Below are 17,270 nucleotides of genomic sequence, written 5' to 3'. Positions count from 1 at the left end.
TTGTATTTTGCAGGGGCCAAGTTCAGATTAATACACCCCCCCCCCACCTGTTTTTTTTTTTCCCATAAGGCAATTAACCACTTCAGCTCCGGAAGGTTTACCCCCCCCTTCATGACCAGGCCATTTTTCGTGATATTATACTGCGTTACTTTAACTGACAATTGTGCAGTCGTGGGACGCTGTACCCAAATAAAATGTTTGTCCTCTTTTTCCCACAAATTGAGCTTTCTATTGGTGGTACGTAATCACCTCTGCGGTTTTTATTTTTTGCACTAGAAACAAAAAAAGACAGACAATTCTGAAAAAATAAAAATAAAAAAAAAAAAAAAAATCAAATTTCTTCATCAATTTAGGCCAATATGTATTCTGCTACAGGTTTTTGGTAAAAAAAAAAATCCCAATAGGCGTATATATTGATTGGTTTGTGCAAAAAGTTATAGTGTCTACAAACTATGGGATATTTTTATTTATTTTTTTTTCACTAGTAATAGCTGCGATCAGTGACTTATAGAGGGACTGCGATATTGCGGCGGAAAAATCGGATACCTAACTGACACTTTTGACACTTTTTGGGGACCAGTGACCCCAATACAGTGATCAGTGCTAAAAAAAATGCACTGTCACTGTACTGGCAGGGAAGGAGTTAACATCAGGGCAATATAGGGTTAAATGTGTTCCTAGGGAGTGCTTGCTAAGTGTGTGGGAGGTGCTTTTACTGTGGGAAGGCAGAGATCTGTGTTCCTGCTTAGCAGAAACACAGGATCTCTATTTTCCCTACTAACAGAACGACAATCTCCCTTGTTTATATCAGCAGTTCACCGTTCTGTTTCTCTCGAGAATGATTGATGGGTCCTGGTGGACATTGGGTCCACCAGACTCGTTAATTTGCTCCTGCTGTGTTCAATCACAGCATGAGCGGGTTGCTGGCGGTGTGCACGCGTGCGCGCCTCAGACCTGGAAGTGTCAGATCACGTACTAGGTATGTGATCTGGCACAAAACGGTCTCCCTGCCACAGTATATGTGCTTGGGGCGGCCGCTATGCGGTTAAATGGGCAGAGAACATGAACAGAGCCCAACAACCCTTGTCTGTTAGTTGGCATAGCTTACTGAAATAGTTGTATGGCTCCTGAAATCTAGCATTTTTATTTCATAGTACAGAAGTATTTATTAAAAGAAAAATTGTGCTACATGAATATTCTGAACAACTGTACATCTGCAGTGTCGGCTATACATTTTTGTTACTGACACTTATACCACATATGATATTTGAGTACGTATTTATTAACTCTGAAATTATTTATCCTTAAAGTGATTGTAAACTATCACCTTGTAATAAAACCCATTCCATTTAAAATAGAAATGAAAGGGAACACATTTTTGTATAGATATAAAAAAACATGAGAAATACCTTTTATTTATAAGTGATGCCATTCCCTCTGTTCTCAGCTGCATAAGATCTGGGGGGAGGAAAGCACACACTGAGCTACCCAGTGAATGGCTGTGCAGTGGGGGCGTGGCAGGACAAGTGTGATCATTGGAGGAGAGGACATGGAGTTCATAGCATAACTAGAGAATTGACCACTGCGTATTCTCCTGCTTAGCGTTGTTTTAAATAGGAAAGCAAGGGGACTAACAGGAAAACCAGGGATTTCAAACAAAGGAAGCAATACAAAGAGAACAGGATACTTTCTCTTACAAATACATGGTACAGCAGACACATATCAGAAATATGAAATGCTGGGGTAACAAACGCCTTAACCTCAGCCTAATCTGTAACTGTGAATCTTAGCTTAACCCCAAAACTTAAAAGGTTTTTATAGTATAACTAAAGGCAAAACTTTTTTGGAGATGGATTAGGACACCTTTTTTATTGCTGTACATGCCCCCATTAGGAAGTTTCTTCTTCTCTATTTGACCTGTTTACCATTATTAGGGATGAGTTTGATGTTCGAGTCGAACATACGTTCACGGCAAATTTGAGCACCGCGGAACGCCCCATAATGCACTGCGAGATTGCAGTGCATTGCTGTATGATGATTGGCCAAAACATGCACCTGACCTGCATGCTTTGGCCAATCCCAGTGCCCTCTGCTAAGAGAACCATAATTGGCCAAAGGCCATGTGACTCGTTAGTGTTACAAGGTCTCAGGTGTGAATGGGGACCAGGTGTGTTAAATTTGGTGTTATCGCTCTCACTCTCTCATACTGGTCACTGGAAGTGCTAAGCCCACTTACTGCGACAAAGTACCCTGAATTTTTTTGAATATGTTCAGGTGTTTTTAACTAGCCTTGCAGGAAATGTCATTCTTGAATGTGTGTGCTGTAATATGTTTTGTACTGTTTGTTGGTCTTATAGCAGCACCATCTTGAATCTAAATGCATTTTAGGGTGTGCCCCCCAAATATGTTTTTGTTTTTGGGAAATAGACGTATGAGTGCTACCAGCATTGCTGCAGAGGTGGAAGGGGTGGGGTGTCAGCCTGTCAGTGCTCAGACCATATGCCGCACACTGCATCAAATTGGTCTGCATGGCTGTCATCCCAGAAGGAAGCCCCTTCTAAAGATGGCCATTATGAATACCTAGTTATGTAGTTTGGTCTTTGCAACGCTTCGGCAGTTTTCCAGGAATTCATCAACAATGTCCTCCGAGATATGTTGCAGCTATGTGTGGTGGTTTATCTCGACGATATCCTCATATTTTCCAAGTCCCTAGAGAGCCATCACACAGATGTCTGCTGTGTGCTGCAGAGAGAAAGGGGGGAATTTGGGACTTTAAAATGAGGCACATATGCGGTGTGCCTCCATCCCTAATGCAAAAGTAAGAAACAGGGAGTTTGGGACTTTGATTGAGGCAGTAAACATTGTGAAGGTTGTGAATAAAGGTACAAGTTTATTAATCATGATTTCATAATACATCTAAAAGACAGAAACCACATACAAGAAAAACATTGTAGTGAATGTAATTCTATAAATATTGACATGCACATTAATATGCGCACATTCAATACAGGTATCAAGGGTACAACAGTGCATACCAACCAAGCGCCACATAGTGGTCTGAATAAAGAGGTTATGACATAAAATGAATAAATACGTGTACATGAATCAACTGAACAGCATAGCAGAGACAAAATAGAGACAATATATAAAACCATTAGAACCATGATGAATGAAATTGATGTTAGGAGGCGGAAATGTGCATATATCTGCATCCCTGTTGACCAACGCGTTTCGTGTATTGGGAACACTCATCAGGGGAAGGTGCTTCTGGGATATCTACAGAATATAAGGAAGTATGATCAATGGGTCTGATTGTAATGTAATATATTGGAGGTGGGACAAAAAAGGCCCACCCTGCGTACTTACATGGAAATGCTGCGATGAGATGTGGTGAGTGTGGAACCAAAGCTATAACTTGCCCATCATGGGAGCTGAGGTGGCCTAGGGCCACACGCCAACAGGGTGTACATACAAAGCCCCCCCCCAAAAAAAAGGTCTGTTAATAGAGACACAGGACATAAGGTACTGAACTTCTTGGTGGGACCAGATGGTGGGACAGTGAGGGCAGCCAAGAAGAATCTAGAAAAATAATAAAGATGGTATCATAATATCATATTGTCTATCCACCAACAAGCAATTGATCCAGGCGGACAGACAATACTAGGAGTAAATGTGTGTAATAACCCGGAGAAGGCGTCCTTGGGTCCTGGGAAAGATGTGGAGACAAGATGTGACATCCAGAAATATGGCGTCTGGACTGTGTCAGGGGAGGCCTGACACAGTCTGCTGTGTGCTGCAGAGGTTGAGAGATATTAACCTGTATTGCAAATTGAAGAAGTGCGAGTTTCATTGTGAACAGGTTAAATTTCTGCTTTATGTCATTTCCACTGCTGATTTTTTGATGGACCCAGAGAAACTTTCGGCAGTACTTAAATGGCCCCGACCCGTGGGTATACAACCATTGCAGCGTTTTGTTGACTTTACCAATTATTATCGGAAGTTTATTAGTAACTTCTCGTCTCTGGTCAAACCCCTGACTGATATGACCAGAAAGGACGGTAACCCACAGAATTGGTCTCCAGAATCCATTAATGCCTTTGAGAGTCTCAAGGATGCCTTTGCTTCTGCTCTTTTGTTGGTACATCCTGATCCTACCTCTGAGAGAGCTATGCATCCTCGTGGCTACTTTTCCAAGAAATTATCTTCTCTGAAATGCAATTATGACATTGGGGACAGAGAGTTGTTAGCGATCATTTTAGCCCTTAAAGAATGGAGGCATCTCCTCGAAGGTACCACTGTGGCGGTTCTTATTCTGACTGACCATAAGAATCTCACATTCTTGTCTGAGTCTAAACGCCTCTCTCCCAGAAGGATGCGATCAGCTCCTTTCTTGTCAAATTTCAATTGCATCGTCTCATTCTTACCCGGTATTAAGAATGTAAGGGCTAATTTTTGTCACAACAGTTTTCCTCCACTTCCAAGAGTCAGTTCCTGTGATTCCTCCCAATCGTATTCTGGTTACAGTTCTCACCAGTCTCACTTCTCCTTTGGGTGACAAAATTCTTGCCGCTCAGATCCATTCTCCTCCTGAGAAACCTTGTGACCGCTGGTTTGTCACTGAGAGTCTCCGTACTCCCGTGCTGCAGACTTACCATTCTCCCAAGGCTGCTGGCCACCCAGGGAAGAATCAACTCTTTTGGGCCATTTCCCACCAATTCTGGTGGCCTAGTCTATGTGCTAATGTAACCGCCTTCGTAGCTGCTTGTTCCATGTGTGCTCAGAGTAAGACCCCATGACACCCTCCAGTGGGCCTCCTACAACCCATACCCAATGGAGAGAGGCCTTGGACCCAGCTGTCAATGGATTTCACTGTGGAGTTACCCAACCCTCAGGGCAACACAGTGATCCTTATGGTGGTTGACCGGTTCTCGAAAATGTCTCATTGTATTCCACTTAAGAAGTTGTCCACTGGTTACTGGTTCTGTGTGGTTTATTGTGGTTTTTTCGTGGGTTTTTTTTTTTGTCTGACGCGTTAGGCAAACCAAGTATTGTAAGTAACATATACTATATAACAACAGAAATAATTTGGGAGAGGGATGAAGGGATGAGAGAGAGCACAATTATTGTCACATACAAGGGGTTAACAATAGGACGTCTATAATTTTTTTTTTTTCCCCCTCTAGACTGTTGCACATATGTAAAGGAAGATACTTACAAATAGGATTAGACGGCTGGTAAGCAGAAATGGGGATACACGGGAAGCCTCCCGGTTATAGGGTACTATGGAATGTATTATGGAATGTATTATGGAATGTAAAATGGGAAGTCTGGAGTCCTTGCATGGGACCTCCACCTCCCCACCCTAATTTTAATTTTATTTTTATGTATTGAAGTGTATTAAATATCTTTTTTTTTTTTTTTCTTTTCCTATTTTCTTTTTCCCCACCCTGTCCTAACCTTTTCTTCCATTTTTCTTCCACTTCCTCTGTATAATATAGGCATAAAATACCTTTTTTTTTTTTTCTTCATTCTGTTTTTATTTTCTCTCTGCTGGAGGGTAAATAGTGGGGGGCCCCACTACCCGACTACCTCTGACCACCCCCCCACGTAGGCCTGCGCTCACGTGGATCGGAAGGTCCAGTAGTAAGTGCTTTCCCTTTGGGGTAATTAGCTGAGGAGAGGGGGTTTTTCCCTATCTCCCACACCCCCCTTTTGTTTTTGTTTTTTTGTTTTTTTTGTTTTTTTGAGGTGTTTTTTTTTTTTTAATGTGGGTTCCCACTGGGCTTAGGGGGGGACTTGCCCCCCCCCCCCCCACAGTGAGGATGGACGCGATACACGTAACTTCTTTAAATGTTAAGAGACTTAACGTCCCTGAGAAACGCAAGATGCTCCTAAATGACCTGAAACAAACTCAGACAGAGATAGCGTTTGTACAAGAGACCCATTTCAGGAAGGGGGGACCTCATTTTCTTTAAAATAGTTTTTTCCCCTGGGTATATCACTCTTCTAATCAAGAAGCAAAGTCGAAAGGGGTTTTGATTTTGATCTCCGGCCGAGTGCCTTGGTCCCTCACTGATAGCCATTCTGATACAGAAGGCCAGTACCTCTTTATTAAAGGCTATATTGGGGGGAAAAAGTGACACTAGCTAATATTTACTCACCCAATACTCACCAAGACTCTTTTTTGACTAAAGTTTTTCGGAAGCTGACAGATTTTATAGAAGGGAAATTGATCTTTGGGGGGGATTTCAATCTCCCCCTAGAGGCCAAAATAGATACCTCATCAGGTACATCAGCAGTACGTGAGTGAGGAAACGGGTGGTACAAATATTCCATGAGCAGCAGTTGATTGACACGTGGCGTGTGATGCATGCGGGAGAAAGAGATTATACTTTTTTCTCTAACCCGCATCAGTCATATTCGTGTATCGATTTTTTTTTGGTACCTCACTACCTGTTAACCTCGGTCTTGGACATCTCCATAGGGAATATAACATGGTCTGACCATGCTCCGGTCAGGATGAGATTCTCGTTATCTAATTCACCCTATGTTTTGGAACGGCGATGGCGCCTGAACGAGAGCTTGTTACAAACTTCCGAAGTATTAGCTGATGTATCAGAGGAACTTAGGGCCTATTTTGAGACAAATGATATACCAGGAATGGATCCAGGTATAGTGTGGGAGGCACATAAAGCGGTCATAAAAGGAGTCCTAATCAAACATGGATCTCGTATTAAGAAAGCACGGGAGGCGCAATTAACAAAACTCCTTGCCGACATCCAAGCCTTAGAATCACAACACAAAGGAACATTGGACACACAAACGGGGAAGGACTTAGCATCTCTTCAGAGACAGTATCAGACCTCCTCCATTTTAAAGCTAAGGCATCAATACAAGCTGGGAGGAAAATCTCATATGAATCAGGAGGGAAATGCGGTAAACTACTGGCTAAATCCCTTAAGGAACAACACACAGTAGCATATATACCTCAAATAAAAGGGAATAAGGGACAGTTCATAACGATGCCAAAGGATATTGCACAGGTATTTGGGGACTTTCATACCTCCTTATATAATTTACCAATAGCCGCTATAACTCCCCCCCCTTTAGAGGAGTACCTTATTTTGGCACAGCTGCTGCACCTCCCAGTTCAGACTAGGGAGGAGCTGGAAGTACCAATATCAATTGAAGAATTACAAAAAATAGTAAGCAGCGTTAAATCGGGGAAAGCACCGGGACCGGATGGATTTAGCATTCAATACTACAAGACTTTCTTATCATTATTAGGACCACAGTTGATTAAAGTGTTCAATGAGCTAGGACAATCTGCTAGATTCCCGCCAGCTACATTAATGGCACACATATCTGTCATTCCAAAAGAAGGAAGGGATCCAACCGAATGTGGCAGTTATCGGCCAATTTCTCTACTAAATGTAGACCTGAAAATTTTGACTAAACTACTGGCCTCCCGTCTACAATCAGTGCTCCCCCAGCTAGTACATTTGGACCAGGTGGGGTTTATTGCCTCCCGAGAAGCAAGAGACAGTACCATAAAAGCGCTTAATTTGATACACCATGCCAACCGTTTAGGTATCCCCTGTGCATTTCTAAACACTGATGTTGAAAAAGCATTTGATAGGGTGAACTGGGAATTTATGTTTGGGGTGTTGACGCAAATGGATATTGGGGATCAGATGCTCCGATGGATCACTAGTGTATACTTAGCCCCACAAGCAATGGTAAAGGTTAACGGAGTGTTCTCACATACTTTTCCTATTTCTAATGGTACCCGTCAAGGGTGCCCTTTATCACCCCTATTATTTGCTCTTTCGCTAGAGCCGGTTCTAAATAAAATCCGGTTAAACCCGGATATCACAGGGTTACAAATAGGAGATTCAGAATATAAAATTTCTGCATATGCAGACGATCTACTTTTTTCACTGACTAAGCCACAGGTCTCCTTACCTAACCTTATGAAGGAAATAGAGAAATATGGGAGTTTAGCAAATTTCAAGATAAATTATGTTAAGTCAGAGGGTATGGGGATTGCTTTACCCCCACCCTTGCGCCATACTTTACAAACTAATTTTAAATTTAAATGGACAACATCTGCATTGAAATATCTTGGCACAAATATCCCACCAAACCTGACTAATATCTTTATGTTGAATTTTGTACCCCTGTTAAGTTCGATTAGGGTTCTGTTAGATAATTGGCACAGGGGACTTAATTCCTGGTTTGGCCGTTGTAATATCATAAAGATTAGCATATTACCGAAATTTTTATATTTGTTTCAGATACTTCCTATAGTAATCCCAGCAAACTTCTTCTGGCAAATCAATACGCTTTTCACTAAATTAATATGGGCTATGAAACAATTGAGGCTTTGTAGACGCCTTTTGACAATGCCCAAAAACTCAGGCGGGATAGCGGTACCGGAAGCGCTTAAATATTACCATGCGGCACACCTTAGTAGAATAGTGGACTGGTGCAGACGTAGAGATTTTAAATTATGGACAGTCATGGAGCAACAGTTTAGTCCAATCCCCCTATCGAGGGCAATGTGGTGTTATGTAGGATTACCAACTTCTCTTAAGAAACACCCTACGATAGTCCCTACACTTAGAATAGGATATATGGTTTGCAAGACTGCTAAACTCACGTCCATACAATCACCACTATATCCTATACTGGGAAACCCGGGGTTCCCACCAGGTGTAGAGACGGGACCAAGCCTCCCACTTCTTAGAAACAGAAAGTTGGCCGACGATTGCCACGCTGACGCACCCGGAGGGTCGATAGAGGTTAAGAATATGGCAAGCTTTGCAGTTGGACCACTTTTTTAGGACATTAGGACCGCCAGGAAACTATAGACGACAGCAAACACAATATGAAACATACTGTGAGAAAGGAGAACCTCTGGGAAATACTCTTTCTATGATATATTCCATGCTGGTAGCCCCTCCAGAAGACTTCCGGGTGCCGAGTCTCAGTAGATGGGAAAAAGACTTAAACAGGACATTTACCCCTGATCAGTATCATAACATCATTTATCTCTCATTAAATACATCAATTTGCACACGTATCCAAGAGATGAATTATAAACTACTGATGCGGTGGTATTGTACACCGTCGGCTCTAAATAAGATCTTCCCAAAGGAAGCAGATAGTTGTTGGAGATGCCATGAAGAACGAGGTACTCTATTCCACATCTTTTGGTCATGTCCTAAGATTGAAAAATATTGGTCGGAGGTACAGAGGATAGCACAAAAATTTACGGAAGGCCCAATACGAAAAGACCCCGCACTTTTCCAACTACACTTCTCACAATTGCCAAATCAGGAATATAGGGAATCCGTTTTGTGTCACTTGGTTATTGCTGCTAAAGCATGTGTTACCCTATGTTGGAAAAACCCTAACCCTCCCACAATTGCAATGTGGCTTAACAAGGTGAGGAACATCGAAGCAATGGAAGACTTTGTGCTCGTGGCTCAGGAAAAAAGAGAAAAATATAGGAATACATGGTCACATTGGGTAAGATTTATATATTCAGAGGAGGGGAAGTCACTCATGGGAAGTTAAGAGGGAGGATAAAGTATTTGATACCCCAGAGTGTGTCATGTCCGTCCGGCTGGAAGGGGGGGGGGCGCGCGGGAGGAAGGAATAGAGGGTGGGAAAGGGAAAGAGGGGAGAGAGAGGGTTTCCTTTTTTCTTTTTCTTTTTTTGGGGGAAGGGTGAAAAGGGGGAAAGAAATAATTGGTTGAGTGGACCAGGACGTAGGGATTTAATATACAATACTATGTAGTTATGAAACCGAGGATATAGATACCTATGTTATTGTTGAACATTTAAGTTGAAAACGTATATAACGTATTGTTGATATGGTTGTATAAAAGAATATATAAAAAAAAAAGAAGTTATCCACATCGAAAGAACTGGCTTCCATTTTTGCTTGGGAGATATTTTGCTTACATGGGCTACCCAAGGTGATCGTCTCAGACAGGGGTAGCCAGTTTGTGTCCAGGTTCTGGCGAGCCTTTTGTGCACAGTTGGGAATTCATTTTTTTTCCCCTGCGTATCACCTGCAGTCCAAAGAACGAGCCAACCAGTCCTTGAAACAGTTTTTACGTTGCTACATTTCTGACCACCATATCTGGTCAGACCTCTTACCTTGGGTGGAGTTTTCTCCCAATAGTGCTGTCAATATGGCTTCCCAATTGTCTCCATTCATGGCGAATTATGGTTTCCAACCATCCATGCTGCCTGACTCATTTGAGCTTAGAGCATTCCTGCTTTGGAGGAGAATCTCAGTGGTCTTTGTTCCAATTGGGTACAGGCCCAAGAGTCATTGCAACGTGCCAATGATAGGTACAGACTCCATTCGGACCGCAGACTCCTACCTGCACCTTCCTACCAAGTTGGAGACAGGGTCTGGCTGTCATCTCGTAACCTCTGACTCTATGTTCCCTCATTAAAACTGGCACCACGGTTTATTGGTCCTTTCCATATTCTCCGTAGGATCAACCCAGTGGCTTAAGCTTTAGATCTTCCTTCTAATATGCGTATTTCAAATGTATTTCATGTCTACTTATTAAAACCTTTGGTATGCAACCGTTTCACCACTTCAGTACCACGTCCTTACCCAGGTAAGGGTTGAGAACCATGAGAAGTATGAGATACAATCTATCATTGATTCCCGTAGCTTCCGTGGGCGCATACAGTACCTGGTTCATTGGAAGAGGTATGGTCCGGAGGAACGCTCTTGTGTCTCATCCTCGGACGTACATGCTCCTATCCTCCTCCGTGCCTTTCAGCCCTTCCTTCTCAGAGCTCTGTGCTCAGCTGTCCGTTAATTGCCAAAGACTCTTCCTTCCAAAGTGACTCACCTGGTCGTTATTTCCTGCTCGTCAGCTAGAGCTACTGGTTATATAAACTCCTTGGATCCGATCTTCTGTACCTTTGCCTTGGTCAACATATTCTGCTGTGTTTTCCTGTGAAAGACTTTTGCTTGGCTGCCTTCCCTTCTGGTTCCTGATCCTGTTTGCTGCACCTGACTTCGCTGATCTCTGGACTCGTGTTTCTCTGGCTTGTTCTGACTACCCGTCCTGGTTACCGAACTCTGGCTATGTTTTGACTATGTTTGCTCTGTTTATACCATTTTACCATTTGATTAAATAGTTTGATTTTTACTGCACTTCTGTCTCAGTCTGATTCATGGTTTCTGACATGCTTGACCTCTGCCTAATCTCTGGACCTAAACCACAAATGCAGCGCATACATGAATCTGTTTGTTTTTGTTTTTTTTCATTCAACCAGCAGGTTGAGTGAAAGAAACTGACTCGATTTCTTCATCCACGTATTCGAGGTGGATTGGGGAATCCTCCCCACTGAGCTATTGCATGCTGATAGCAGAGAGACTTCCTCGCAATTAAATACACTACAGCTGGCACTTTTTTTTCCTTTTTACAAGTAATCACATAAACTCTGTTCTCCTGCATAAGGAGCTCAGAGAGCTAGGGGAGGAGAAACAGCGGCTCACTGATATTCCCAGTAAATGGCTGTGGGAGGGGGGGGGGCGTGTCAGCACTAATCATTGAAGGAGAGCAGGCTGAGTTCCCAGCATAACCAGACAACTGATCATGCTGTGCTCTCATGCCTAGTGTAGTCAGTTTTTAATAGGAAAGCAGAGGGACTGTCAGGAACACCAAGGATTTTACACAAAGGAAGCAATACAAAGAGCGCAGGATACTTTTTCATACAAGTACATGATACAGCAGGCACCTACCAGGAATAAGAGAGGTTGGGGGTAACATATTCTTTAAGTGGCATTTAAATGCCTTAATGTGTTTACGCCAACATTCCGTATTCTTGGTAGGTGCCTCCTGTACCATGTACTTGTATGAAAGATCCTGTTCTCTTTGATTGGCTTCCTTTGTGTGAAATCTCGGGTGTTCCTGCTAGTCCCTCTGATTTCCTAAAAAAAAACCTGACCACACTAAGCAGGAGAACACACAGTGGTCAGTTCTCTAGCTATGCTGAGAACACAGCCTGTTCTCTTCCAATGATTAAACTTGTCCTGACAGCCCCTCCCGAACAGTGGCAAGATCAGTGTGCTGTTGCTTCTCCTCCCCCAACTCTTATGCAGCTGAGAACAGAAGGAATGTGATCACTTGAGAAAAATGAGAAAAAAGGTATTTATAATGGTTTTTTATCTCTATACACAAATGTTTTGCCTTTCATTTCTATTTCAAACTGAATGGGTTGTTTTACAAGGTGACTGTTTACAATCACTTTAAAAGGCTAATCACACGAACTATGAATGAAAGTATCAGCAACGTCAGGTAAAATAATAAAAATGGTTGTTTTCTGTTTATTTATTTTTGCAGAAAATCTTTTACACCATGGCAGCTTGTTCTATAATTGTTTAAATTGAGTTCATAGTGTGATTGGTCTGTAATCCAATGATTTATAAAGTGTTTGATCTTCCTGCTCTGTCAGAGCCCAGCTTAGATATTCCTCTGGTGTGTTATAGTATCTGACCAATTAATACTTTTAACACTCTCTATGTATAAACTTTATAGCTCTCATCAAGGTTAAATTCTGTAATGACTTACAAAATAAATCACTTGATAAACTGTTATTTTATTACCCTCAATTAAGCAGAGGTGTTTTTTTTTTTTTCCTCTTCAGAGTGAAGATGGAGATGGGGCTTTTGCTGTGCGAGACAGTGACCCTACAGGTGGGCACGCTGCTGAGAAGTGCACTCTGCAAGCCAGTGAATCCGTAGAAAGTCTTTACAGTCTGAATAGCGGTCAGAGTTCATCGAGTAAGTATTCATAAAAACACCCTCAGATGGGGAGCCATCTAGTAAATGACCTTTAGGTACAGTCCCACCAGTGTCATCTTACTAATGTCTTGTGAGATACCAGCAATGACAGATTGCATATCTTGATATCTGTCCAAATAACATAATTCAGTTGAAAATTGGCAGAAACTGTTTTGATATCTAATTTCTCATACAACGCCAGCCAAACATACAACTGAAAAAATATAATAAAAGTTTTACCTGCCAAAAAGATGTGTCTTGTGATCCCCCCACTCAGGTCTTTGGCTGCACAGAGTGGCACCTCCTGCAGTTCTGCAGTCTCAGGGGATGATTTACTGAAGTCAAATAGACAGTGCACATTGCAAAGTGCAGTTGCACTCTTCCAAGTGCAGTTGCTCCGGAGCTTAGTAAGTGAGGTCAAGCTTCCCTTTGTAAAGAATACCAAATCACATGGAAGTAAACTTAAACAGCATTTTTTCTTGTATATGGTTGGATTATGGAAGTCAGAGTTTCTGCTCATTTACTAAGCTCTAGAGCAACTGCTCTTGCAGTGTGCAACTGCTCTTTGCACTGTGCCTTCAATAAATCAACACCTCAGTGTCACTGCCCCTCCTCCCTGCTCTTTGGACTGCTGGTAAATGACACCACAATGTTGATGCCCACCCCGAGCTGACATTTTGTTTAAGTAGAGTTTAACTTTTTGAGTGGAGTGAGCCTTTAACACAAAAAAGCTTTTGAGTTTATTGCATGTATTCTCAGTGGGAACTAGGTAACTAGCACTAGATAAATATAATTCTGAAGAACCCTTCCTGGCTATTTAGGTGTGCCATGTTGTTTTTTTTATCAGATTTTATTTATAGAAAAACATTTTTTTTGTAATAAATACAGAAAGAAAAACAGAAAAAACAAAGAACAAATTACCTCACAAGGCAACAAGTGCACCAAAAATAAATAACAGCATCAAAACATACGGTTCAATACCATCAAATATTTAAAAACAAATACAGAATAGCCAATATATTATATCCATAGTATGCAGAAATCTGACTTTCTGTACTAGGCCATCCCAACCTGCCTCTGTACCAGGCCACCCCAACCTGTCCCTTTACCAGGCCACCCCAACCTGCTTCTGTACCAGGCCACCCCAACCTACCCCTGTACCAGGCCACCCCAACCTACCTCTGTACCAGGCCACCCCAACCTACCTCTGTACCAGGCCACCCCAACCTGCCTCTGTACCAGGCCACCCAATCTGCCTCTGTACCAGGCCATCCCAACCTGCCCTGTACCAGGCCATCCCAACCTGCCTCTGTACCAGGCCACCCCAACCTGCCCCTGTACCAGGCCACCCCAACCTGCCTCTGTACCAGGCCACCCAAACCTGCCTCTGTACCAGGTCACCCCAACCACCTCTGTACCAGGTCACCCCAACCCGCCTCTGTGCCATGCCATCCCAACCTGCCTCTGTACCAAGTCATCCCAACCTGCATCCCAACCTGTATTTTGTTCAATGAATACAAGGGATTCTGTGATTGGATGAGGCAGAGATTGTGACATCATCTGCGTTCTCTGATTGGTAGGTGTTCAGTATACAGAAGGCAAGTCTTTCCAGCAGCACCCGGAAGAGACCAGCGCTGATTTTACATAGCACAAGCTACTACAATGAATTTCTGCATCCCCAGCAACCCTCCATAAGTGAAATATGAAGTAGATGTAATAAAGCTAAACTCATTTATGTTTAAAAAGAAAAGATAACTCTCATTCAACGTTAATATAATGTAAAATAATACATTTCTTAAAACATCAATGCTTATTTATAGGTGGGGTAACAAGTTGCTCTGATGGGACTAGCAACAGAGATAGTTTCAGACTTGATGATGATGTTCCTTATACCGGACCATTTTGTGGTCGAGCAAGAGTTCATACTGACTCTACTCCTAGCCCATATGACACCGATTCCCTAAAAATCAAGGTAAGGTACTTTGCTGGTTTTTATGCACACATACACTCAGTTCATTCATTATATCATAATGGCCATTTTTCACATGTGTTTTCCAGAAAGGAGACATTATAGACATTATATACAAAACCCCCATGGGCATTTGGACTGGCATGCTGAATAACAAAATTGGGAATTTCAAATTCATATATGTTGACATCATTTCTGAAGAGGAAACGCCTGCCCCAAGGAAGATAGTGAGAAGGAAAAGTAAGCGGCCAAGGCCCAAAACATTACAAGAACTTCTGGAAAGGTTCAATCTACAGGTGAGTAATATCATAGAATCACTATGTAGCGCTACCCCCTTGAGTACCACTGGAATTAACAAGGTTCACCCTGTGTGTGCAGCCAGGCCGGAGTCATTCTGGCTCCCCGACAACCAAGCAACCAGCAGTATTTTCAATCGCTCGCAGTCAGAGAAGAGCCACTGGAATTGTTTTTTTTTTTTAAACTTGGATAGGGTTTGGGAATGGTCCAGGATGCCATTAATCCATAAACGTTGTACATTGAGGGCTCTGTCACTTTAAGTAATCTTCAGACTGTCCAAGAGAAACCTCTCTTATGTGGTGCAGTCTCTTCCACAGCAAACTTCACATATGCTGCAGCTAAATCTCCGCTCCTCTTCTCACCCCAGTCTCCACATGCAGCACAACACAGTCCTCCTATAGCAACGTTTTTTTGTTTTTGTTTTTCATGTTTAATCTTGTATTACAGATTTTCCAAAATGTACATATCAAACGTCTTAAAACATTAAGATGCAAAAAAAGTGATCACAAAAACAAACTGATAAACCTTAAACTGAAAAATAACACGTGTCAGGTGCAAAAACAAAAAAGTGGTATAAAAACACTGTTTTAACAAAAGTGAAAAAAGTGCAGACAGAAAAATGGCTTTCAAAAAGTATTCTCAATGACCTCCTACCAAGGGTAAAGTCATAAATTGAAACATTAGTCCAGTTTTTTTTTTAGTAGTTATGTGCCATTTGTGCTTCAAGTGCAACAGGTCCAATTTTAGATACAAGTACCTTTTCTGTGATTCAATAGATATTTACGCAACATTATAAAAACCATAATATCCAGAACCTGAAAGGGTGATATCACTAGTCATCGATGTACCCTAGTTTTGACAGTATCCTTAATGCCACAATTTCTTTTGCTTGCTCATACTTATCAGTTGGAATGAGTTTGTCACCAATCAACCAGGCATATCCAGTAAATGGCTCACAATAGTTTGGTATGACTACCCAATACCAAAATCGCAACCATCCACATGAGCCAAGACTGAGGAACTTGATTTGGTAAACTGGCTGACCTTGGCAGAGTTGGTCACAGATGAGGCAAAGGCACTCCACACCACTGGGTGCAGGCTCCACATTCAAGCTCATTTGAGAAACACTAGAATGGGGCTTTAAAAGGGTCCTGAAATACAGTTTTTTCTTTATTGAGCTCTTCATCCAGTTTACCTGCATATAGCAACCAAAGAGTAAATGGGAACCTTTACATAGGATTCTTTTTGCCATGGTGGCAACTCGGTGGGAACTGTATTTCAAGATTGCAAGATTTTTCATCTCCATGTTAGGGCTAGCGAAGAGAGACACTTTCTCCAGGTCAACGGTCACTTCATTTAGGAAACTGGTAAGGAAGACTTTGTCCAGGGCACATGGCAGGGCATCCAGCTCCAAATGACATTTTTCAATGCTTTTGCAGACTCCAATCTTGAAGCCAGGTAGAATTTCATAACCATGAAACATGGAGACCGCTAGCCCTGCATGGTACATGGTGGTATAGCGGGCAAATCCAAACCCTTGATTAAGTCCACTAAATGTCATCATAAGACGAAACTCATACAATGTTCCAGCAGTCTGAAAAAGTGGAATTATTTTATCTTCATAGATTTCTTGAGGGAGATTGTTAATAAAAATTTCTGTGCCAAGTGGAGGAGCTTCTCCAACCCAGCCTGCAGGAGGGCCGCCATAATTCCTCTGACCATTAACCTGTACAAGATTAATATTACACTTTTCCATCTACTCCAAAAGGGAAGCTTTATTGTCTTGATTCAGAGAGTGAATCCCAGCCTCGCTGTCAGTGATCATCACGTCGTTGTCCATCATAGACTGATCCGCTCTCTCCACGTGACTGAGCTGTGCTAGCCTATAGCAACGGGTTTGATCCCTCCTGGGATCTCTGGAAACTAGCTGGGCTCTGTACCTGGCTGCTTCTATCCCCTCTTCTGGCTATAGAGGTTCAAATGAACAGATGCCCCACTTCCCCTGACCCTTGTTTCTAAAGCCTTGTACACACGATCGGATTTTCCACAGACAAAACATCAAACTTTTGTCCGAAGTGCGTTGGCCAGGAACTTGTATTGCATACAAATGGCAAGGAATTGTCGGCCAACAAACATGAACGTAGTGACATATTAGACGCATTACAAGGCTACAAAGAG

At 42.2% G+C, this 17,270-nt stretch overlaps 2 protein-coding genes across 5 annotated transcripts in view; one reads left to right on the top strand and one right to left on the bottom strand.

The window, feature by feature from the left end:
• Positions 1-17,270, top strand: part of SAMSN1 (SAM domain, SH3 domain and nuclear localization signals 1) — a 165,971-nt gene that overhangs the window by 129,171 nt on the left and 19,530 nt on the right. For all 4 annotated transcript variants that reach the window (XM_073617053.1, XM_073617056.1, XM_073617055.1 and 1 more), the window contains 3 exons: positions 12,691-12,826; positions 14,647-14,798; positions 14,885-15,091. In XM_073617053.1, the coding sequence (XP_073473154.1) occupies positions 12,691-12,826; positions 14,647-14,798; positions 14,885-15,091 (495 nt within the window). The remainder of the gene's footprint in view (positions 1-12,690; positions 12,827-14,646; positions 14,799-14,884; positions 15,092-17,270) is intronic.
• LOC141129189 (dead end protein homolog 1-like) lies at positions 15,010-16,932 on the bottom strand. The gene is given in 1 exon segment (XM_073617058.1): positions 15,010-16,932. A coding segment is annotated over 1 exon segment (1,008 nt). The 3' UTR covers positions 15,010-15,924.

Source organism: Aquarana catesbeiana, linkage group LG02, assembly GCF_042186555.1.
Source record: "Aquarana catesbeiana isolate 2022-GZ linkage group LG02, ASM4218655v1, whole genome shotgun sequence".
NCBI classification, from domain to species: Eukaryota; Metazoa; Chordata; class Amphibia; order Anura; family Ranidae; genus Aquarana; species Aquarana catesbeiana.
This window is presented reverse-complemented; position numbering and strand designations above follow the sequence as displayed.